At 41.5% G+C, this 24,308-nt stretch overlaps 5 protein-coding genes across 5 annotated transcripts; 3 read left to right on the top strand and 2 right to left on the bottom strand.

The window, feature by feature from the left end:
- Positions 1-418: 418 nt before the first annotated feature.
- Positions 419-2,386, bottom strand: LOC117369814 (kelch-like protein 23). The gene is made up of 3 exons (XM_033965160.2): positions 1,287-2,386; positions 804-1,212; positions 419-733 (listed from the first exon to the last, which is right to left on the bottom strand). The coding sequence occupies exons 1-3, from the start codon at positions 2,248-2,250 to the stop codon at positions 430-432; spliced, it is 1,677 nt and encodes a 558-aa protein (XP_033821051.1). The 5' UTR covers positions 2,251-2,386; the 3' UTR covers positions 419-429.
- Positions 2,387-2,539: 153 nt separating this feature from the next.
- On the top strand, positions 2,540-3,643 carry lsm7 (LSM7 homolog, U6 small nuclear RNA and mRNA degradation associated). The gene is made up of 4 exons (XM_033965078.2): positions 2,540-2,582; positions 2,785-2,875; positions 2,966-3,037; positions 3,411-3,643. Exons 1-4 carry the CDS (start codon positions 2,577-2,579, stop codon positions 3,551-3,553), a joined length of 312 nt encoding a protein of 103 aa, XP_033820969.1. The 5' UTR covers positions 2,540-2,576; the 3' UTR covers positions 3,554-3,643.
- A 173-nt stretch (positions 3,644-3,816) lies between these two features.
- On the top strand, positions 3,817-9,872 carry tmprss9 (transmembrane serine protease 9). The gene is made up of 15 exons (XM_033992121.2): positions 3,817-5,058; positions 5,149-5,276; positions 5,354-5,421; positions 5,494-5,669; positions 5,753-5,797; positions 5,859-5,972; positions 6,225-6,390; positions 6,462-6,736; positions 6,830-6,972; positions 7,095-7,380; positions 7,469-7,582; positions 7,670-7,838; positions 7,912-8,177; positions 8,251-8,387; positions 8,880-9,872. Exons 1-15 carry the CDS (start codon positions 4,932-4,934, stop codon positions 9,039-9,041), a joined length of 2,376 nt encoding a protein of 791 aa, XP_033848012.1. The 5' UTR covers positions 3,817-4,931; the 3' UTR covers positions 9,042-9,872.
- Positions 9,873-9,955: 83 nt separating this feature from the next.
- timm13 (translocase of inner mitochondrial membrane 13 homolog (yeast)) lies at positions 9,956-10,892 on the bottom strand. Its single transcript, XM_033992123.2, has 3 exons — positions 10,653-10,892; positions 10,335-10,403; positions 9,956-10,218 (listed from the first exon to the last, which is right to left on the bottom strand). The coding sequence occupies exons 1-3, from the start codon at positions 10,770-10,772 to the stop codon at positions 10,120-10,122; spliced, it is 288 nt and encodes a 95-aa protein (XP_033848014.1). The 5' UTR covers positions 10,773-10,892; the 3' UTR covers positions 9,956-10,119.
- A 2,025-nt stretch (positions 10,893-12,917) lies between these two features.
- enc3 (ectodermal-neural cortex 3) lies at positions 12,918-24,012 on the top strand. The gene is made up of 4 exons (XM_033992122.2): positions 12,918-13,204; positions 14,420-15,454; positions 15,530-16,286; positions 22,610-24,012. The coding sequence occupies exons 2-3, from the start codon at positions 14,432-14,434 to the stop codon at positions 16,274-16,276; spliced, it is 1,770 nt and encodes a 589-aa protein (XP_033848013.1). The 5' UTR covers positions 12,918-13,204; positions 14,420-14,431; the 3' UTR covers positions 16,277-16,286; positions 22,610-24,012.
- The last annotated feature ends 296 nt before the right edge of the window (positions 24,013-24,308 follow it).

Raw genomic sequence — 24,308 nt, 5'->3', positions numbered from 1 at the left:
ACAACAACGTGTTTATAGTTGGTGTAAGAGATATGAGCTCCAATTATTCCATTTTGCTTATTTTCAGTGCCTTGGCTGAAATAGGCTATTAAAATATATTGTTGTTGGAGGAAGTAAAGTAGAGCCTAGTTCAGGGGTGGGCAAACTTTTTGACACATGGGCCACAGTGTGTTCTAAAACATGTAATACACACACACACACACACACATAATGGGCCGTGTGTGGCTCCGTAGTTTGCCCGTGTCTGGTCTAGCTGTGGCTGTATGGTTGTTGCTTCAGTTACTACCACAGTTTGGACTGTATAATAGAGTATTAATTTTAATATATTTAGCCAATGGGCCAATAGTGTTTCTTGTATTTTGGATTTCAATGGAACAAAAATAATGTATGAATGTAAATTAAACTGTGAATAAATGTTTTTGAATTATATTAAGAAGTCATTTTCAATGTGACACAACCTCTGATTGGCACAGAGCAGGGTATGCTGTTATCAACCTCAATGCATGTGTCTATGTAAGGGTCGAGCAGCACCATGTTTGGAAATGCTGTGTTGCCCTTCTTCTCGCTGACAAGATAAATCTGTCCCAGGACAGTGGTGCAGCCACTGAAGAACTTCTTTTCTAGGCAGGCTTCCTCCAGCACAGTCCACTCATCTGTGTCCACATCAAAGCGTAGAGCAAAGCCTCCAAACAAGTAAAGGGCACCATTCAGCTCTGTGGCAACCAGGTCATATCTGAAACAGTTTGGTCAGTTAAAATCAGATTACCAAAACATAGCCATGTATCAAAGTAAAGATCGCTCACCTTGGATAGGGAGAATAAGACACTACATCCCACTGGTCCTGTTCCACCCCATACCTCTGGACTCCCCCATAAGCCTCTCCATTCTCATCCAGGCCACAGGCCACATAGAGGTTAGAGCCCAGAACAGCAGCTGCAGCCCTCTCCACTGCCCGGATCATTGGGCTAACAGACACCCATCCCTCTGAGCCAAGAATCAGCCTCTCCACATCATTCACCAGGCTCTCATCCATGGAGCCTCCAATCACATACAGCACGTCACCCAGCCCTACAGAGCAGTGACTGTGTCTGGATTTCTGTAGTGATGGGCCCTCAGTCCACCGCTGGTTTAAACAGTTATAAATGAGAACCCAATCCACACTAAACCACAGCACGTCTCTGAAATATCCGCCTGTGACAATCACACTGTCTCCTGTGCAAAAAGACAAAGACTATTGAAGCAAAGGAGTAGCAAGCACACAATCACTTAAATACACCTTATCTTACCTACTGCTGCCACTGAATACTGAGTGAGGTTCTTTCTCTCCAGAGGGGCACAGCTCTGCCATCGTCCACTCAGAGGGTGAAACTGGTACAGAGCCTGTGTGTCCTGATCATGAGGACCACCCAACAAAAAGAGGGTCTCCGTCCCTCTGGTTCTCCGCAGTGATCTGCCAACTGACCAGGAGGCTGGAAAGTGTTCATTCAGAGTACAAATGAGCTTGGCTCTGGGGTCTGAGCTCTTCATGTGACTCAACAGTTCAGTGATAAACTGAACAGAGAGACATTCTGGCCTTACAAGCTCAATGAGCTCCAAGAAGTGTTCTTCCCTTTTTGAGTCAAATGACACCCACCTTAAAGTGGCCTCCAGAACCAAGTCATCCTTTATAATGGTGAGCTCATCACTGGCCAAAAGATCTGCAACAGAGTCCTTGGACAAAGACAGGAAGTCATCGTCAGTGATGAGAGCAGAGAAGTGAGTCAGAGCCACCTGTCGTGCCGCCATGTACAGCTGTGAGCAGCCTAGCTGCCAGGCATAGGCCATCATGCCCAGACAGTTACTGAGGTGCAGCTCTCGCTCCAGAAACTTACAGCACAGCAGCCTGGCTTGTTCTAGCTGAAGAAAGTCTGCTGTTTCAAGTATTCCAAGAACATTGTCTCTATCTAGAGGTAAACTGGACCTCGTGCTGTATTCCATCAAAGTCTTAAAATGGTCCACGTTTACTCCTTTAATCACCACTCTGTTTTTGCTGCTCTCAAGTCCACAGCCAAAGAACAGTGCCCTAAAGTAGGGGCTCTGCATAGCCAGTTGTTCACGGTTTACATAAAAACACTCCTGTTGTACTTCCAGTATGACATCAGGTATGGAGAGAGCCTCAGTCTGGGGATCATCTAATTCTTCTTCCTCCAGTTTGCTGATCTGCTCAGAGGAATCTGGTGATTCACTCTTAGCCAAACACGTCCTTTGCATAGTGCCGCTTGCATTTAGGCAACTGCAGACAAACTCACCAGCTGGTGGTATAAATAACTCCTCTCAGTGACTGCTGGTGCTGGCTTGGTACAACAATGAAATGGGGTCAGTTTAGAGTGATGAGGATTATTATCATGGGCTTCATGAGTATGTGTGAGAAATACTTTTCTATTAAAAACACTTCTAAAATGACCTCACAACTCAGAATAAACCAGTGCCCACTGCATGACCCCAGCGCCGCTAAATGAATATCTCCTTTTCGTCAGTGGGGGCGGTAGAGCATTTGAGAGCATACTCAGGTTGTACTTCCGGGTCTGGTCGCTAACATGGCGGTGAGTTCGTATCATTTTTCTTTCATTAATAAAAAGTAAACATTGTTATATCAGTGTATTTTACCCACTATGTTAGTATTTTGCTCTAACGTCTAACATATAATATACTGGTGCGTTTCTCTAGAATATCAAATACAAGAGATTGTAGATTTATACAAGCGTTTTTGATGCTGTCTGAATTCATGTGTCCTCATGCTTTTAGGATAAAGAGAAAAAGAAGAAAGAAAGCATTTTTGATTTGTCAAAATACATTGACAAACCCATTCGTGTAAAGTTTCAAGGAGGGAGAGAAGGTAAGTAAATGACCGAGAGGAAACAGCAGTGTAACACCTGTGAGCTATAGCAGAAGAATGACTTAATACTGTAAATACCGTGTTTTGCAGCCAGTGGTGTCCTGAAGGGTTTTGATCCGCTGTTAAACCTGGTACTGGACGGGACCATTGAGTACATGCGTGGTAAGTGTGCAAGGCTCACGACGTGTACATGCATGACAGACAAGTCTGAATAATACAGATACACAGTAAATATGGTTGAACCTATTTTAAGGATTTACTTATCTTGTATTATTGTGATGGGCAGGTTTAGTTCAGCTTGGTCAGTAATCAAGTTAAGTCTGCACCATTACATTTTTAAAGAGCTGTAGAACTCAGTAAACGTAAAGAGTCCTTGTTCAATGTGCACTGCAGGTTCATAAAATCTTACTTCAATGGATACTTATACCACAGTGGAGTGCATACACTACTGTTGTCATTTGATGCAGGCTTAAACCCTCATATCTGCTTCTATGATATGATGACGCTGTTGAAGTTTCTGTCTGTGTATTTGCAGATCCAGATGACCAGTTGAAGCTGACTGAGGACACACGGCAGTTGGGGCTGGTGGTCTGCAGAGGGACCTCTGTGGTGCTCATCTGCCCTCAGGACGGCATGGAGGCGATACCCAATCCTTTCATACAGCAGCAGGATGGCTGACATCTCGCGCTGTTTGTCTCAGATTGTTATTTACAATTTATTTGGTTTTTTTTGTGTTTCTTAAATGTTGTAATAATAATTGCATTACATGCACAACACTTTTTGTTGTAAAAATGTGATGATGAAAAAGGCACTCAGAAGCACTACACTTATGTTTCTTTGTGGAATGCCAACTATAATTTGACCTATGATACAAACAGTTTAAGTGAAGTATTATTACAAATTTCTTTTTAGCGGACTGTTGACTTTTTACTTTGTTTTGATAAGAAAATTAAACTATAAAGACTATAGTGTTTTTGGAGAGTCCACTCACTTTGTCATTGTGTCATATTTAACTACTGGGCCCCATGTTAAGAACAGGGGATTTGGTTGTGATTTTACAGAGACAAAGGGCATAGGGTATAGTGTGCAGATAAGCCACTCAAGCTTGTCCGCACCCTGACAAAGACCCTGTTGTTGTTTTTTTTTAAATGCAGGTGCTTTAAGATGGGTGGTTCACTATTTCATCCTTTGAACATTGTTTCCACATCCCTTTTTATGCTCGACCAATCAGAGTCTGTGAGGAGATGTGGAGGCCATTATGCTCTGTGTAGTTGTTTAATGCTGTGTATTTTTAGAGCATTTGCGTTAAGATCAAATATGAACGTCCATCTGATTCCTGTGTACATAGAGATTTGTAACCTGGATGGGTCTTAACGCCCATAGGATCAGGGCTAATGGGCGGAGGAGTGGTCGCTGAAGGGGCTTTCAAAAGAGGGTAGCTTTGCTAAAACAAAATAAAAAGGCGAAGCTGCAGCAGAGGTACACGGCACGCCCCTTGGCAGGTGGAACAAATAGGGGAGCGGGTTTCACGGCAGCGTCGCACATCCTCAGTCCGCATTTCTGCCCCGAGTCCACTCCGTGGTAAAGCCTTGAATGTCACCGTGCAGAGGGTGAGTGACTTTAGCTTAAAATGACAGTATTGTCTACTGTAATGTAATACACTTGTTGGGTACCTGTGCAATAGGCTACATGTGTGTGCGCACTTTGAACGCAGTTTGCAACTGTTATAAATGCTACTTTTACAATGAATGCCGGAATGTGTTTTCCACTACCAGTGTGCTCTTTGCCAAGTAACATGGCTTCCAAGGTCTGCCTTACCCACTTATCTCTGCCATCTCAAAACTGAATTAGACTCTGCTGATGTTATCTACACTAAACATCCAGTTAGGCTGAATGTATTTGTTCTTAAATAAAATCCCGCATTTACACATGTTCTCACTTTGGCACAACCACTTAGTCCACAGGCCGCTATGATTTTTTTAATTTATTTTTTTTCCTTTGGCAGGATGCTGTAGACTGGGCATGTGACTTGTGAGATTGTGGGTGTGGCTCCATCATGGAGGTGAAGAAGGATGAGAGTGGACCGTCTGGAGGTTCCTCTAAGCATGGCTGTTACAGGACTGCCATTGTGGCCAGCTTTGTATTTTTCCTCATTATCGGGGTCTTTGTGGGACTGCTTACGAGTAGGTCTACAAACAGCTTTGATATTATTATGTTATGTTAAAATGTTTTAAGTTAACATTTACCTAACTGCTCTTTCTTTATCATATCAGCATACCTTGTGCAAGAGCAGCACAGCTTCATGGAGACAGTGGAGCTGAAAGGTCTTGATTATGATTCAGATCTGCAAAATGTGAACTCTGGGTTCTCCATAGTGCTATCTACAATTCTAAAGTCTAAGGTTAGTGTTGTCTAGCGTTTTGTGTAAACCTGTTGTATTTAACTTGTATGTTATTTACTTTTCTCTCTTTGTTTTAGATAAAAGATATCTTTTCTGCCTCAGCTATTTCTCATCATTACGCTGATTGTATTATTGTGGCGTATGGGTATGTTGAATTGAAGTTTAAAAAATCTGATCAGATCAAAACAAAAATATTTATAATACATTTTCTCCACAGAAATATTAATGGAGGGGTCATGGTGACTTTTCGACTGATATTTAAAATTTCAAAATTCCAACAGTATTCTGACAATTATATTCAGGACTTGCTCAGAGTTGGACTCAACTCAGTAATGCATGGCCAGCCACTAGAGGTGCCACAGTTTGGACAGATCAAAGCTATCATCTTACTAGGTATGCAAACTGCTTATGTGATAATTACAAATCACTTACACTATGTGTGAACAGAAATTATTAATGTTTTCCATTTCGATCAGGTGCTAGTGGGAAGTCATTTTATGCCATTGGAAATGAGATTAATGGTGAGTTTGTGTTTTACTTGTGTTTGTTTAAGGTTCTGGGTATAACGACTTTGCTTTATAGCTAGGTGTCCTGATAACACCTTCACCTGTGACAATGGCGAATGTGTGACCAAGCTAAATCCAGAGTGTGATTTTGTACCAGATTGTGCAGATGGATCTGACGAAGCACACTGTTGTAAGTAATCACTTTTTATAGTGTAACAAAGCACTTTAATACAATTATAAGTGTTAGTGCTAATGCAAAATTAGTAGACTCACCTGAACATCTCTCAGTCCACCATTCAGACCTATTTGACCTTCTTTGACTCGTATATAGAGTGGAACAAGAGTGGGCTGACTGTTTTTGGAGCTAAGACAACAATTTGAATGTCATTGCTTAGCGCACTCTGAGTTCTCACATAAACATAGTGACTGTGTGGTTCTGTAGCATGTGGGACACGTCCTGCCATGGGGAGTCGCGTAGTGGGTGGAGAGGACGCTCGACATGGAGAGCTGCCATGGCAGGTCAGCCTGAGGCTTCATGGTCGACATACCTGTGGGGCGTCTATCGTCAATGAACGCTGGCTAGTCAGTGCAGCACATTGCTTTGAGAGGTAGGTATTTATAGCTATGTTAAAGAGACTACCACTGTATTGTATGTTTAGTTGAAATTGTGTTTTTACAGGGACAAAGATCCCAAAGAATGGACAGCTCTTGTAGGGGCCCGTCTGGTGAGTGGTGAGGAGTCTGAGTCTAAATTGGTCAACATCAAGTCACTGATAGTGTCTCCAGATTATAACCCCATGACCACGGACTTTGATGTTACTGTTCTGGAGCTGGAAACTCCCCTTACCTTCAGTCTTTACATTCAGCCAGTCTGTCTGCCCTCTGCCTCTCATGTGTTCTCCCATGGCCAGAGCTGCATGGTGTCAGGATGGGGTGCACTTAACCAGTTTAGTAGTAAGTCTACACGCAAAATAGAAAACATAGAAAATTGCATTATATTAAGTCAGGGAATTTCACTTGTGTGTGATCCTTTTCTCTGTAACCTAGCCATGGTGCCCTCCAATCTGCAGAAGGCAGTGGTGAAGGTCATTGACTCTGCAGTGTGTAATAAGACATTAGTGTACAGAGGAGCAATCTCTCATAACATGATGTGTGCTGGCTTTCTGCAGGGCAAAGTGGACTCCTGTCAGGTTTGTTCATTGTGTTAAATGACATTGTTATTGTGTAATATCTTGTTGCAATCCTATTTGTCAGTAGTAATGGCGATAGTAATCAATAGTATTCTCTCAATTATCTTTCTTTTTTCATGCAGGGTGATTCTGGAGGGCCTTTAGTGTGTGAAGGGGCCCCAGGCAGATTTTTCTTGGCTGGAGTTGTCAGCTGGGGCGTAGGCTGTGCCCAAGTCAACCGACCAGGGGTATATTCACGGGTAACCAAGCTTCGAAACTGGATTTTGAGCTACATTGAGTCAGACGTGGCCCGTGAAAAGCCACAGTCTAACACCAGTTTGCAAGCTGCTGTTTCTGAAGAGACATTCTACAATGTACCTGATCCTTGGACGATAGCTCTGGATATGCTGTCTGATACGTCACTTTTTGGTACAGCCTTTTTTGTAGTGTATTTAATAATAACACTTTACACTGTTAATTTATTTATTTATTGTTTTGATTTTGATCTGTTTTCCAGTTTCCAACTGCAGTGGTAATTTCCAGTGTAGTGCCACTATGTGTATAAACAAGGTAAATCCAGAATGTGATGGGGTTGTTGACTGTCCTAACCAGGTAGATGAACGCAACTGTGGTAAGTATTTTTGGCTAACATACAGTGGAGTAACTTTCATTTATTATATTTGCACATTTTGTATTCAATTTGTGGGTCTTGTTTTAGACTGTGGTGTGCGTCCAGCATTAGGCTCTCAAAGGATTGTGGGTGGAGTAACAGCCCGAAGAGGAGAGTGGCCATGGATTGGCAGCCTTCAGTACCAAAGGCTTCACAGATGTGGTGCCACTCTTATTCACAGCAAATGGCTGTTGACAGCAGCACACTGTTTCAAAAGGTACTGAATAATAAACATGCTAATAATTTCATCCATGTGTAAAAACAGCATTGATTTGAGACCCTTTTCATAGTGACCCAAACCCCAATAACTGGGCAGTTAGCCTGGGATCTGTGCTGCGCTCTGGGGTAGGAGCTCTTGTCATTCCCATTCAGAGGGTCTTTATTCATCCACGCTTCAACAACACCAACATGAACTATGATGTGGCTCTTTTGGAGCTGTCTGTGCCTGCACCAATGTCCTACACTATACAATCCATATGCCTTCCCTCTGTAGTGCACCGCTTCATGACGAAAGCAGAGTGCTACATCACTGGATGGGGGTCAGTGAGGGAGGGAGGTGAGTACTATGTTATGACATGAATGTCAATTGCATTTTATATGCTTTTATCACTTTGCAACTCTCAACACAGGTTCCCTAACTAACCTGCTTCAGAAGGCTACTGTAAACATCATTGACCAGGCAGAGTGCCAACTCTCTTATGGAAATGTGCTCTCTCCAAACATGATGTGTGCTGGTTACATGGAGGGAGGCAGAGACACTTGCTTGGTGAGATGTAGTACAAGGAATTGGGTGACACATAAACCTTTGAACCTTAGGCTGTTCTTTTGGGAGGGATCTACAATCGTGTCAAATAGGGCATTTCTTTGATTCTTATCTTACAGTGGATAATTGTTCATGATAGAAACTAAATGTTTCCTTTTCTACTTTATATAGAAATTTTTCAACTTTTTAACTTTAATAATACAAACTGGTTCTTCAAGTATTCTTTTAAGGAACATTGCTGCACTTACATTTCTTATCTGATGGGACAGAGTGGACTTTCCTTCCTAAAATACAGAGCTCCCCTTCTCACCTGCTCCCTCACTGTAATCTTCTTATGTAAGGGAACCCACAGGCATTCCTGTCTCGGTCAAAGCACCTGGCATCTCAGCAGCTATTCATTCTCTTGTGCTCTATGTGGCCACCTTGCTCCTACTTAATGACATTGCATTCAATGCAAAAAATGTTAGTTCTCTCAACACATTTTTTTCTTTACAGGGAGACTCAGGAGGGCCACTTGCATGCCGTGAGCTTTCAGGCCAGTGGTTCATTGCAGGAGTGACCAGTTGGGGCCATGGCTGTGGAAGAATAGGTTATCCTGGTGTATACACACGAGTGACATCAATTAGGAAGTGGATATCTACATATGTGCATTTGTGATGAACAAGGAGCCTCTTAAGGACACATCTCTTGAGATCTACATGAACCAAAGTTTTTTAAAGTTTTTTTATGTGACCTAAGGTCATGGGTGCTCTACAAACTTTTCTGTGCAATTATGCCACCTGGGATAATCTCAAGTGCACTGAAAAACTAAGACACAGGACTTTTCTTGGTACATGTGTATTTATTTCAATTATTTATTTACCAGGCTGTTATAATCTTTATGTTTTGTACAGGCTTTGGATTAAACATTATTGCAAAGAGTAAAAAAAACTAAACTTTTTCTCCCAAGTAAATACTTTAGATAAGTTCTACTCTAGTGAAGACAATGCAAGCTCAAAGCCCTTGGACCATAATTATGCATAATATAAAGGCCCATTCACATCTGATCAATAATACACACAACTATTTGGGGAAAACCCCATGGATACAAGCCCACCACTGTGAGGGCAAGAAACAAAACTATTGTTTCCCAAGTATGCTGTTGTGAGAGACGGGGACTGGTTTGGGGGTTGTCAGCCTGATTTTTAATTTTGTTTCTGATGTCTCAGTAGACGCATGCCTTAATAATTTTAGCTACACTCCGTTAAGCTCTGCACAATTTTCAATCAGAAAAACATTATAAATGAAGAGAATTGACTGGACAGATGATGATGGCATTTGCACAAACTTTCCATGAAGAATTTATGTACAAGAGATGAATTATGAGAGCACAACAGAGAAAGGTTAAAGAAATCTTCGGCATCTTCATCCAGTAAACACACACTCTGTCCCAACTGTTTGGTACAGTTTGTGTCCACAGATTTCAACAGGGAATTAAATAAAGCATTTCTGAAAATGAAGTGTGCCAGTTTCAGTGTGTCCTCACTTAATATTCATGTTGTACACTTACAGAGTGAAACCAATATTTTATATAAAAACTTATGAACAAACTAATGTTTCTCAGGGCATCGTGGAGCAGTCCACCCAGACAGTGCTTATGTCCTGAGGTTGCGTGTGTGGTACAGTGTCATACTGCTAAGACACATCCCATGCTGCTGTACAGTCCCTCTGCATCCCTTTTATCAAAGGGGGGTTCTCACATGCGGGCTCTTTCCCTCTGTAGTCTAGAGTTGTATGTTCGAGATACAGTATTCCAGGCATCCATATACCGGTCCATACACATAGCAATACATTTCTGTAAAGAAAACAGAATGCACATGTATTATTGACTTTAACTAACCAACAAAACTATTTAACACGAAACAAACAAAACAATAAATAAATACAAATAAAATCACAGTAAATCAATACCTGTTCAGAATTGTCCAAGCTGCTCCCTGGTTTACCGATACACTTCTTAAAACATTTGTCTGTCATTCTCTGCAAAAAAGAACACAACATCTATTACTTTTAAATGTAAGTCAATGTTATCACAGTTTAAGTCACATAAAACCAAAACATAATTCATGCACAATTTACCATCTGCTGTTCTTTGTTACAAAACATTGCAATGTGTATCCCAGTTGAAATGGTACACTCAAGTAATTTGCAAATTAGCTACATCAAAGCTGTACACAGAATCATCCTCACACAGTAGTGTATAACATATTTCCTATGAGTGTATTCTACCTGCAGTAGCTCCTGAGCATTAGCCACAGCTATCTGGACCTTGACCTGCTCCATAATAGTCCCAGTGTCTATTTTGCCCCCAGATCCCCCTGCCGAAAAATCAGAGCCAAAGCCATCCATGTTTCACACGTTTAAGTACTAAAACTTCAAAAGGAAGCTCTAAAAATGCACGTGCTGATCACCAGTAAGAGCTACGCCAATGCCCTTGACTGCGGCGGAAGTCTTTCTACGTCACTTCCCGTTGAAAGGTGAGCTCATGGAGCTATTAAAATAAAAAAATAGCTATTCTAAACATCTGCATGGAATGTATCCAAAAAGGTTTGTTCGTGTAACGGCCTATTTCATAAGCAAATTGGAGTTTAGATGTACCAAAATTAACAGGCGTAGTGGTGAAAAACTATCGATTTGAGTTGATGCACGCGCTTCGCAAATAATTACCACACGGTGGCGCCACGGGTCTATTCCATTAACAGGCTACCTGTAATTTCAATTTTGTTTGGCCTTTGTTTGTAAGCTTATATCGATTGCTTCCCTTGCATAATAAAAGTTTTCATGCTTTTCTTATCAGAAGTGAACTGACTTAAGATTCGTTTAGTAAGACTACTATCAAATAGTTATTCTGTTGCTATTACAGATGAGTGTATTATAGGTTTTTACTAGGACTACTTCTTGTATACCTTGCATCTTGATTTTTACTTTTTGGTTCATAGGCTACAGCAATTAGACCCATTTGAGTTTAGAACATAGACTGTTCGAATGACACATTTTTTTGGCCCCAGGGTAAAGTGTTGCATTGTTTTGAGAGCATGGAGGCCCAGTCATGAGGCTGACCCTTTCAAAGACCCCCTCCTTATGTTTCAGACAGGATGACCTCACTGTGGACCACCTGCCTTGAGAGAAAAACTTACACCACAGCAAGTCTGCTACAGTCTCGGGTTCTGGAAGCCTTTCAGAAGTAATTGCTGGGGGTCTGATTAGTGACTTTGCTTGCATTGCTCCCATGCATATGCAAATTGTCACATAATAACCATTGAAACTAGTTTCATTATGAATTACAGGAGACTATAGGAGGATTAAGGTGCACCATGATGAATTCACTTCCGATTAAATCTAATGTAATCTCCTTAAAGTCCTAATCTCCTTGAGCACACCTAAGTATTCTGCCTGGCCAGTGAAATGTAGTACTGTATGTTATATTAGCCCTATTTTCAATTTTTATGTAGGCTGTAATACTGACACTTGTCACCTATGAAGAAGAAAATGTCATCAATAGAAATAAATAGTGATAAAAACAATCAAAACATTCTGAAATAAACTTTGTATTTGTTTTGTTGTATAGATTTGTACAGCTTTTATTCACACATTGACCAAGTATTTACCATAGTGCCTGTCCACCCTGTCCCAAATGTCCATTACACATTATACATAAACAGCTGATATGTGTTCACTTTTTGGACTTGATTGTTGTGGATATCTAAGACATGTGGTTTTCCCATGCACTCCCAATGAAATCCTTCAGAAAATGTAAAGAATTTTGAGCTAGAATGATCTCACTGTGCATTAGGCGACGTAGGCATCATGAACATGTCTGCTTGCCTCTCCCATTACACCTGGGTTAAGTTGAAGAAGCCAAATTGTTTCAAGTGTAAGAGTCATAAAAAATTGGTTCCTTTTTACTACTTTTGTGTGTTTTCTAATTATTTTTTAAATGTAAAGCAGACTCCTACGTAGGCCATTTGACTCTGCTTAAAATCAATCAATCAATCAATCAATCAATCAATCAATCAATCAATCAATCAATCAATCAATCAATCAATGCACGCAGTAAGAATGAATGATTTTAATATATACATGCCTTTAGGACACCATACCCTAGTTGAATACTACTGTGGAAGAGTCCAGGCAGTGCTCTGGACTCAAGCAGGTGACATAAAAGTGACATAATGCACCTTTTACCCAATCTAACCATTAGCATTTGTGTTAGATCATAGAGATCATAATATAAAGATCAAAACCATGGATTGGCTAGACTAGATTATGAAAACTGAGCATTATTATCTTTCAGTTAAGGCTATGGTCTAACAATAGTGTTGGACCTAGTCATTTTGCTATACATGGGTGTAGTGGGCTGGGATATGTCTTTAAAAAGAAGTTAATTGTTATTGTGTAATATTAGTTCTTCAGAGAGGCAGATCTCCGTAACAGAGGCGGTTTGGTTCAAGAGTTGGACAGAGAATAAAGAAGCGGTGCGCATTGGACAAAGACTAGAGTAGGAGGAGGAGCCACGGCCAACTCCGCTGCCTGTGCGCTTTCTCTCACTTGTACTTTGAGCGTGGCTTTACGACAACGACCGATCACAACTTTTCCTGTTGTTATAGCTCCAAGATCTCAACAACAAGACGCAAACAAATGGCTTCACGGCTGTATGGACATGGTGGACGTGACGCTACATTGAAATTAGAGGATCCTTTTGTGTAGAAACTTGGGCTAATTCAACGATTGAAGTTGGGGTCGACATAAAGGACTCGTGACCACATCGCAGTACGGTCAAGGTAAATGTTTCAAATGTCTATACTCTGAACTACTTTCTATTTTTATAATAACCGTGCACTTTGTTCACACGTGTTTTAAAGTAGCAGAGCAGTGTTGTTCAGTCCTGTCTTTGATGTTGGCTGCAGCCGCTGTTGTAAAGCTGCCCGGATGTTTGCAGACTAACTTGGGACGAAAGTTGAGCACAGGCTAAACGGCCCTGCAGATCAGAGTTTCATTTTTATCCCGATTTGAATTTCATAGTTTGAGCACTGCGGAAGCATATTTCTATTTTAGTTGAATGGCTCTTTTATTTACGCTGCTATGAAACAGTCGATCTTCCTGATGCAGGTGGAGGACTGGAATGATGTATAATGTGCAACTTTTGTTTGGACTTATTCATGTTTAGTTACACTTTAATTTAAACCAGTAGCAGAATTTATTAAAGGTGCGCTTTGGAACCTTTTGGTGAAGGGTCCGCCATCAGTTTTTTTCAATTGATGTTATTGCTTTGCTTATAATGTTCCAAGGTTGGTAAGTGTAATATAGCGGTCATTTATTCAATTAAGTGTTTATATTGCTAAACATTTTCTGTGAGCTCGCCTGACCACAAATCTGACCAGTAACTTGCCCTGATGGCACCACTTGCTTGTCTCCTTAATGCTATATAGTGGAACATCTCCCTAAAGACAATCAGATGGCTGACCATGAGTTGTAAGTTTCATAGTGCGCCTTTAAAGATACTCTCTTGGTTCAACAGAAAAAAAGCACTGAAGTTGTCTTAAAGACTTGACCTGAACTATCTTATGTGAGCCAGTAAGAACAGGAGAACCGCATTTTATTCAGTGTCTCTCAAGGTGACTCATCTCCCTGAAATGCTTATGAGGGAGAAATGCTGGAACTTCAAGGCCAGGTGTTGCGTGCTTATCATTTATAACTCAGACTTGTGTAAAGCTCCAGCTGATAGGTTATTACTGATGCTCTGAATTTTGTAGACAAAATGTTACGCCCAAAAGTCAACTCACCTGTTACTTTTTATCCCTTATCTTATCCTTGTTCCCTTTCATCTTTGAATGGTCCGAAGTCCATTTCCGCTTATCCAGTGACTGATATCATATTTACAAGGTGTTAGTCATGAGGGGACTGGTGGAGGGTGTGCCCATGTCAAACAAAATTGCCCTTTACTTCAAAGTGCTCAAATCTACCGTTGTCTGATTCATACTGTTTTCCTTTTACAGGCCCATGTCAAGATGTCTGTCAGTAATCACGAAAACCGAAAGTCCCGCTCCAGCTCGGGATCCATGAACATCCAGTTGTTTCATAAGACGTCCCACGCTGACAGTTTGTTGACCCAACTGAACCTATTGCGCAAACGAAATGTTTTCACCGATGTTGTCCTGAGGGCTGGTAACCGTGCTTTCCCGTGCCACCGGGCAGTTCTGGCATCCTGTAGCAGATACTTTGAGGCCATGTTTAGTGGAGGACTAAGAGAGAGCCGTGATGCAGAGGTTAACTTTCACGATTCGTTACATCCAGAGGTCCTGGAGCTTCTGCTGGACTATGCCTATTCAGCTCGGATCATAATAAATGAGGAAAATGCAGAGTCACTCCTGGAAGCAGGGGATATGCTTCAGTTTCATGACATTAGGGACGCAGCCTCTGAGTTTTTGGAAAAGAATCTCCATCAAACAAACTGCTTGGGAATGATGCTCCTGTCAGACGCCCATCAGTGCCAGAGACTGTATGAGCTGTCATGGAGGATGTGTTTGGCTAACTTTGCCACCCTCTTCAAAACAGAGGACTTCCTCCGGCTGCCTAAAGACAAAGTGAAGGAGCTTATACTAAGTGAAGAGCTGGAGGTAGAGGATGAGAGCCTTGTGTATGAGGCTGTAATAGACTGGGTCAAAGCAGATATGGACCAGAGGCATAGCGAGCTACCGGAGCTGTTACGCTGTGTCCGATTGGCTCTGCTGCCAGAGACTTACCTGCTGAAAAATGTCGCCTCAGAGGAGCTGGTGATGTGTCATAAAGTGGGGCGTGAGATCGTGGAAGACGCCGTGAGCTGCAAAATGAGGATCCTCCAGAATGATGGTCTGGTCACAGGGTTTTGTGCTCGACCCCGAAAGGTGAGCCAGGCCCTGCTGCTGCTGGGAGGACAGACATTCATGTGTGATAAAGTCTACATGATAGATAACAAGACCAAGGAGATCACACCCAAAACAGACATCCCCAGCCCCAGGAAGGAGTGCAGCGCTTGTGCTATAGGCTGCAAAGTAAGTATATATTTAGTAAAAATTACAGTCAGTGCATTGTGTTTGTGTTCTGATGAGACTTTTCCTGTGATGTAGGTTTATGTCACTGGTGGGCGGGGCTCAGAGAACGGCGCCTCAAAGGATGTGTGGGTGTACGACACGCTGCATGATGAGTGGTCCAAAGCAGCTCCCATGTTTGTGGCCCGGTTTGGGCACGGATCAGCGGAGCTCGACCACATGCTTTATGTGGTGGGAGGACATACGTCTTTGGCTGGCTCTTTCCCTGCCTCTCCCTCTGTGTCTCTCAAACAGGTGGAGCAGTACGACCCTCAGACTAATAAGTGGACACTGGTGGCTCCTCTCAGAGAAGGAGTGAGCAATGCTGCAGTGGTCGGTGCCAAAAACAAACTTTTTGCTTTTGGGGGCACAAGTGTGAACAGAGATAAATACCCCAAAGTACAGTGTTTTGACCCATGTCAAAACCGCTGGTCTGTCCCAGCGTCCTGTCCACAGCTGTGGCGTTACACGGCTGCAGCAGTAGTCGGAAACCATGTGGTTGTGATCGGAGGGGACACAGAGTTCTCCGCCAGCTCTGCGTATCGCTTCAACAGTGAAACCTACCAGTGGTCCAAGTTTGGAGATGTCACAGCCAAAAGAATCAGCTGCCACGCAGTAGCTTCAGGAAACAGACTGTATGTGGTGGGGGGCTACTTTGGGGCTCAGAGATGTAAAACTCTGGACTGTTACGACCCATCATCAGACTCCTGGGACAGTGTGACCAGTGTGCCCTACTCTCTCATTCCCACTGCCTTCGTCAGCACATGGAAGTACCTCTCAGCCTGACCCTCTCACGGTGAGTTATTACTACATTTGCACTATAGATATTCAGCCCATAGTGTCACTGTCTGTGTGTATAGAAGCAGTTATGAGTCAACACTTAGGTGGAAGTGAGGTGGAAGTGCCCCTGTAAAGCCCCTGACTGTTTTTAGTGTTGCCGTTGGTAACAGTTACACATTATCTAACTGTGAAGACTGGCTGTTGGGTAAACACAGAGCAGTCCTGGTTTAGAGCGCTGGAGGAATGTGAGCTGTGGGTAATTACAGCAGAGCAGTGACACAGCCTGTGACTGACAGCAGCGACGATCAGGCCTGAACATGCAGCACAGGAGATAAAGCAGCCCGACTCCTCAGGACTGGCCCCCGGACATAACTAACTGACACTATGTGAGTCAGGAGTTTCAAACTGTTGTAAATCTTAATAGCTGATCTGACACATAGTCCTCTCCTGCTGGAGCCTAAGGGAATCTTTTCTTAACTTTTCTCATCTTTGGCTTATCAAGCTAAATCTTATGAAAACCTCAAGATCTTTCAAAACATAAAAAAAAAAAAAAAACTTGTACAAAAGGTACTATGTGATGAGCAAGCAGTCAATCAGTGTCAAGAGGCAGGTCTGGATGGTGAAAATGATCTTTTACAGGATTGAAATAGGATTAAGTGGAAAGACGTCTTCTCAGTGTCAGGGTGTTCTGCCTTAAGGAAGAACAGGTGCCTTCTTTCATCTATTCAGAAGACAATACAGTTTAATCGTGATCATGTTTAATTGGATTGGGCTTTGTAGATGTTGCCATGATATTATGAAATCTGATCTGGTTCAAGAGCTGATGTACTCTTTGGAAAATATTTGACTGTCAGTGCTGCCTGACAGATTTTTTATTAGGGGCTTTGTGGTTTTATCTCATGTTTGATCTTAATATGGCCCTTAATTGAAAAACCTCTCATTAAGTCATATGTAGCCTTAAGCACCGCAGTTTAATATATATTTAATTGTATGTGTAGCAACCACATAAGTGCAGCCATGATGAAGTAGAAAAACATCCATGTAAAGTCCCTGTTTCTACAGTAAACAGCTGGATGTGATGGAGATGGGGCTTACCATGACGTATTGGTCCGTTGCCTCTCTGGAGCTGTTCTGAGGGGGCAGAGTCAGAGACAGACAGGCTGGCGAGGAGAGATCAGAGCAGCAGATCCTTATGAACATTTACTTATAGTGACTCTCATCCCCACTGACTTCCTTTATGTTTTAATTACCCCAGAGATGGAAAAAGCTCATGTTTCCAGCAGCCACAGCCGTAGACCCTGATTTAGGCTTGTATGGTGCTCTTCACATCCTGGACAGGCATTTTGAGTAGCAGTGAAAATAAGGTTAGGAAAACAGACCAGAGTGATATCAAATGTCAAAATATTAATATAATAATGCATCATGAATGTGTGGTTATCACTGTTTGGTAAGCCTGTATGAAATGTGGTGATGTCACCCTCTCAAATGGGGCAAGAGCCAGGTCTTCCTATTGATTTCTTTGAGCGAACAAGGCTAAAACCAAAATCTATTTTATTCGCCTCCCTTCTCCACTAATGTGATTTTAAGTCTGTCTCTGTTTGCTTGTGTTGCTTTTAAAACCCTTTTACCCTTGTCAGATGTATTAACACATATATTTACTGTTCTATAGCATTGTAATGTTGCATTTGATAAAAAACATTTTAGTTTGCCATTATCAAAAGTAGAAAAACTCCTGCACTCTGTCTTGCTTTATTTGCAGTGGAGCAACGTTTCAGCAGCTAGGCCAATGGCATTTATCTGATGAAGGCTTGGTGGCCGACATGTTGCTCCATTGTAATTAAAGCTCACCTTTTGCAAGTAAGAGACAGTAAGATTTCTTTTAATTTTGATTGGCATTACAGACGCCCTCTCTAACGCAAAGTACCATCTTTATGTTAAGGTTGCCATAGCTATTTAGCACTACATATTGGCCGGTACTACAGTGAGTCTGGGAAAAACAGGGTTCTATTTTGCACCATTTGGCCACCACCATAACTAAAGCCTGCCTAAATATACTTCCTTAGGCTGTTGACTTTCAGCTGGGGTCAGAGAGAAAAATAATAATGTCTGCCCACTCCTTTCATGTTTATGACCAGGCTAACAACCACAAGTCAGCTGTTGGACTGTTCACTAGTTCTGTTGTGATTTTTTACACACTCATGAAACCACTCTTCAGCTCATACTCCCACTCTCGCCCTCCCCCCTGCCGCACACATAGCTGCTATTGCCTGCCCTTTAAAAAGCCAACCATCCTTTCGCTAATTTGGGAGGAATGAAGGTGTGGCTTGCATTCCCATTAGTAAAGGTTTGTAAAGAAGCCTTCTGGTCATAGATATGTGGTTGTCCCGGCAGTTCAGATGGCATGTATGGGATTACCAGTCCTCGTGCCCTTTTTGTCACCACCTACTGCAGCTTGTGGTCACTCTGCATTTCCAGATGTGACCAACCACAGGCTCCAGGGCCAAACCCAAAAGCCACTGTTGATGGAAAAGTATTTGTAAACGCTAAGCATTAGGTAGTGTTTGTTATGGTCTGGATTGTCGTGTTAAAAAAAACAAAAAAAAAACAGGCCAATTATATTTTCCTTCCTGAATAATTTGGAATAGAGTAGGTAACGTTCTTAATTTGGATCAGTCTTAATTTTTGGTTGTCCTATTGAAAACAAAGTCTTCCAATATTCATTTTGTGTAGATAAAAGGCACTGAAATGTTCACTTTCTTCACAAAGTTCGAACTCTGCTCCAAACCACATATGTTTACTGACAGAGGATTGGCTGTAGACCTCTGGATTAAAAAAAAACATGGAGTTTAACATCATTAATTTGTAATAAAGTAGTTAAGCTTGTCTGCATTTAAAAAGAAAGAAAAAACTACTATAATGTGTTTCATGAGCCATTTAAAGCCATATACCATATACAAAAAAGCAAGAGTGAACTAAGTAGCCTCCCAGTCTAGTCTGTCTGTGAACACTTTACACTCATGAAACCAAGGGCATAGTATAAGCATAAGGTCATGCCACATTTGAGGCTGGTCTTTTGCCCCAAACCACTGAACTGTAACAGCCCTGAGCTGACTCCAGTCTGCACTGGGGCTTTTGTTTTCTCTGCTCTCCCTCCTCCTCATCATCCTGGGCCACTTCTAAACACACTCATTCACACGCTTCTTTTTACCAACATCCTTGGCGGCCATCAGAGTAGATCCAGGGCGCGAGATGATGGTGTACACCTGGACAGGGTCAGGGGTCAAACAGGGTAGTGAGCCAGCTCTCCTCATCTCTAGACAGCTGCTGTAAAATGGTAGAGGTCAGAAGGAGGCGTACAGAGGCCCCTCTCACTCAATACTAATGTTTTATTAATGCCTGACTGTGAGGGCCACCAGGAACACAAGCTGAATACAGCTTTTATTTTGGCATCTGTGTACAACAGTGTGACACACACACACTGTCGGGGACAGCACGTGTGCACACACTTTTTCTGCTCCCCAGAGTAATCAGTCTACACATTACAGCTCTCGGCACGGCTGCTGCAATTTGCATAAACTTAATGGACTTTTTATTGGGCTTTTCTCCACGCTGCCACAAGCAGAAAAAGGAAAAGTGGAGCGACGCTCCGAATGGCCGCATAATCACCCAGACTAATTTGATTACGCTCTTAAAAAGCGATGAGCTGTCATACACTTAACGGGCACCTCTTGTGTAAGCCAGCTGAGGGCCTGGTAATTAATCACTATTACGCAATATTTGTCTGAAACAGTGGCCGGAGTGCAGCGTACCCACTGGCTCCAAACTCTTTGTTCTGCTCCTAAACATCCTTCAAGTATTCATTGAGACATGGCCCATTAACGCATGTGCTGTCCTAGTTTAAGACAGTGGTGCTCATCCTCCAGTCTGTTATTCGAGGCTAAAACAATGACTGCTCTGGGTGGTCATTAGCTTCATGACCACAGGACATAAAAGCCTATAAAAAGTGTAAAAAAGTGTATATTAATAATCAATTTACTTCTGTGCCACAACCATCTTTCATTGTAAGTAACTCTAAAACTAACAAAGGCTAAGTAGAGGTAGTGACAGACAGGTTGGACCTTGTATAGCCAGTGTAAATTCCCAGTCCATCTGTTTGTAGACAGGAAACAGGCTAGAGTTACTACACCAGAGTCCACTCAGGCTTACACCTATTAACCTCACCACCTGTTTCATGTAACTCTCATCTGACAAAGTAACATTTAACACATTTCTTTGTAGATGTTTTGTCCATACTGCTGATACACTGTTTTGCACTGCCTATATAAAGTCATATTCAGTTTTATCATTGGAATCACATGGCTCTGGCAATGACCCGTGCTGCAGAACAAACAGGAGCAGTGGAAAGTTCCATGCATGTGGTGTTTGCATGGATAAGGGCTGCCACTGTAGCTCTACTGTGGCTTTGATCAGGAACAGTGAGCTGACCAGCGGCACCATAACTGTTTAGTAATGAGGCCATAGCAGTTTTTAATGTGTTTCAAAGGCATGGACCATGAGCCGCAAAGTCCCTAGTTGGGTTCCCTTTAGTTTTTTCTCTTTTTTCCTTTTACTTGTTTCATATATTTAGCCGGTAGTCTGTTATTATTGTTAATTATACAAGATAAGTGAATATATGTTTTGAATTGAGCTATACTTGGACGGGTGATATGCCAAACACAATCATCATATAATTTTGTAGAATCGATTTTTGTAGTTGGTATGTTTTTTTATCTGTTGTGAATAACCAAAGAAATGTGTTTAGTGATTGCAACCTTGGCCTCATATTATTTGAACTGTTAACATTTTGCATACTGGACGCTCTTCCTGTTGCAACTATTTCAATCTATCAAGGCTTAGGACTCACTGAAAAGTTAACTGAAATCTTTCACTCCTTCACTAACCATCACTAATGAAAGGCTAAACATTGTGTACTTCAAATATACAGTTTTTATATTTATTTCACAATGTAGCCACATGCCATTGTCTCTGTTTTTTTGTCTGTGGCTGGTCGGGTGTCCCACTGCTGCTTTGTGTGCCTCACTGTCTGCCTCAAGGGACGTATCCACAACAGTAGCAGATGTGTACAGATCAATGAAAGCTTCTGTAGCTCATCTTTGTGTTTGGAAATGAGAACTTATTAGGTTATCCAAACAGGCCCCTCGCAGAGAAACAACCCCGAACTGTCAACACTGAGTCTGTTTGTTCAAGAATAACATCCATCCTCTTCTACTCAGAAAAAAATGTTAATTACGAATAACCAGTGAGTTTGGGGCTGGCTCCACACATATCCACAGGAACATTCCACCGTAACAGCGAGGAAGGAAAATTAGATGTTTGAACATCCGAAGCCAAACAGAAATGACAGGGACGAGAGAATCCAAAGTATTCAGATAATGTCTGTGGTGCTGAGCTCAAAACATATTGGCAATCTACAGATTTTTTAAAAATTGCATTGATGATATTCAGATAATATTATGACAGTTAACCAGAATTGTGTTAAAATGCACGTGTAAATGTCTCCATTGAGGTTCAAGTATTGCATAGAACATAAATGGACTGTAACCACACAAATGCAGAAATATCAATCAGTTATGCACTTTGAACATTGAAAGTTTTGCAAATCTACAAAAATCAACTGTGGTTATATAAAATGTTCTATGTATCTCCCATATCAAATGGGAACTGCTGCTCTAGTATGTAGCCAAAAAATTATATTGGTCTTTTTTACGGCACCGAAAAACTTGTGTCCTTATTGTGAACGGGCTTACATCTCTTATTTGGCCATCCTTGGGCTTCCTCCTGCTTGTTTACTTAGAAATGTAAAGTATACCATAAAACATATCTATCTCATCATGGAGAATGTTGAAGTATTGGTTTAACTTTCTATTTCCATGAAATTATGCAGGTGACAAGCCACCTCCTGAAGGTTACATAATGTTGCTTTAAGCTGCACTTTGTTGCACCGTACTAGTACAAGTGTAATAACAATAAAGTAGACTCTAATCTTATATTTGCCTTTCCTAGCAGGAGACTTCTTTTTCATTCCAGTATTACACTAACTTGAGTACATGAGTACTTCTTGTACTTCTTGCGTCAAACATCAAATAACTCCCTCATGCCCTGTGATTACGTATTGCCCTGGCCCTTATTACCAGCGTCGTTGCCATAGACATAAACTCATGTGGACATTCCTGTTTGTCCCATGCCCTCCTCATCATGTGGTCTGGCCTTCTGAGGTCCAAACATACAGCTTTTCACAGGACCTGCATATTAATCTCTCCTTCTCTCTGTCTCCTCCAGGTCTACTGCTCCTGTCTGGTATGCAGGCTGTACCCACTGCACTGCGCACACACCGTCGCAGTCCATCCAACGTGATCTACATTAATATCACAAAGGCCAGGAGAGCAAGTGCAAGTCTGTTTACCCATCTGTCCTGTGTGGTTTTCCCATGAACTGCTGCCTGGTTACATGCCTGTGAGAAGAAATGACCAACTGCATTCACTATACAAAGTTTGCCTTGGACACATATGCCACTTTAAAGAGGCTGTACCTGATTTCTTTCTGTGTAGTTGAGCAAAATTTGTTTTATCTCAGTACAAACATATTCTATTGAAACAGATTTTCAGGTAGAGATGAGACCACAATGTGCTGTTTGCATGTAATTTTGAAGCATTTTATCCTTTTGAGAACCAGGAAGCGTGCTTGTTATCATTCTAGTTGTTTTTCGCTTTACCGGGATGGCAAAACTGTGATCTTGCCACTAACAGTTGTGAAACGTGCTTTATAAACTCATTTCTGTGAATAATTAGTATGCTCTGAACGCATAAGATAAGTGAAGAATAACTTTGGACCAGTGCAAACCATTTAAAATAAAGTAGTTCAAGTTTTGAAGACAGTAAAAAACAGGTACAGCACCTTTTATAGTTTGAGATTTTCTTTTATAGTTCACATTTCTAGTTTGAACAACCGAAGAAGGCCTAAGCAGTTTCTAGCTTGACAAGAAAATTGTGTATGATTTTTATGTCTTCTTCTTTTCGATATTTTAAGCTCTCGGATTCGGGCTTCCCTCAATTTTGGTGAACTAAATCTGTATTTTTCTCAGCATATAAATACATGCCCACATTAAACGGGCAGCCTTTTGTGGTCAGAAAAGTTACATTGTGTTATTTTGAATTCTGCCAGTAATGCTCAGTTTGTCTCAGGGCTCTGTATAGTTTTGTCAATGTTATCTTACATCTTATTTTTTTATGAATGTACTTAAAACATTCTTAAGTGATCTTTAAAAACTTTATTGCCAAACTTAAGAAGCTAACTCGTTTTTACTGACTACAGAATAGAAAGCTAACTTGTTGAAGGTATAGTTAACACATGTATATTGTAACTTTAATATTTTATTTCAAATCTTAAATAGAAGTCTTCTGTGAATAGATTGTGTTTTTGCTTTATAATGACTTTGTAGTTCCCTTTGATTTGCACACTTTGTACAAAGAACCTTTACTGGTCTTAATTTTGTTTTTTGTCTTAACCCAATTTTGGGTATTGTGAATAATCCAAGCCTTTTTGTAGCAAATACTGGAGTCCTTCCTCCTCATTTTCTCTGTGCAAGTCTTAGGATTTCCTGTTTAAGATGTACTGATAGTAGTTGTTTGTTATTTCATGCTCCGCTCATGTTCTGTCAATAAACGCCGTCATCTGAACATGTATTTCCTTGCACTTGGCTCCTGTGTCCTCTACTCGGAATGACTGGAATCCCACTTGTGTATCATCAAACGCAGCTCTAGTGGCTATAATCACACATGGTCTTAACATGCTTCACATAGTTTACACACAACGCAGGTTTGGTATTTACCAGCACACCTGTCTCACTCCTTTCTCACCATTAGTACAATTGGAAGAGGGAAAGTATCAGTGTTAGACGTGGAAGCATAAAACATTTTCATTAAGTTTGATGCCGTTACTGTTGTGGCCTTAGACTGTTCACATTCAGTATGTATGTTTA

This window comes from Periophthalmus magnuspinnatus, chromosome 4, assembly GCF_009829125.3.
Source record: "Periophthalmus magnuspinnatus isolate fPerMag1 chromosome 4, fPerMag1.2.pri, whole genome shotgun sequence".
Lineage (NCBI taxonomy): Eukaryota > Metazoa > Chordata > Actinopteri > Gobiiformes > Gobiidae > Periophthalmus > Periophthalmus magnuspinnatus.
The sequence above is the reverse complement of the archived record's forward strand: the minus strand, read 5'-3'. Positions and strand labels throughout refer to the sequence as shown.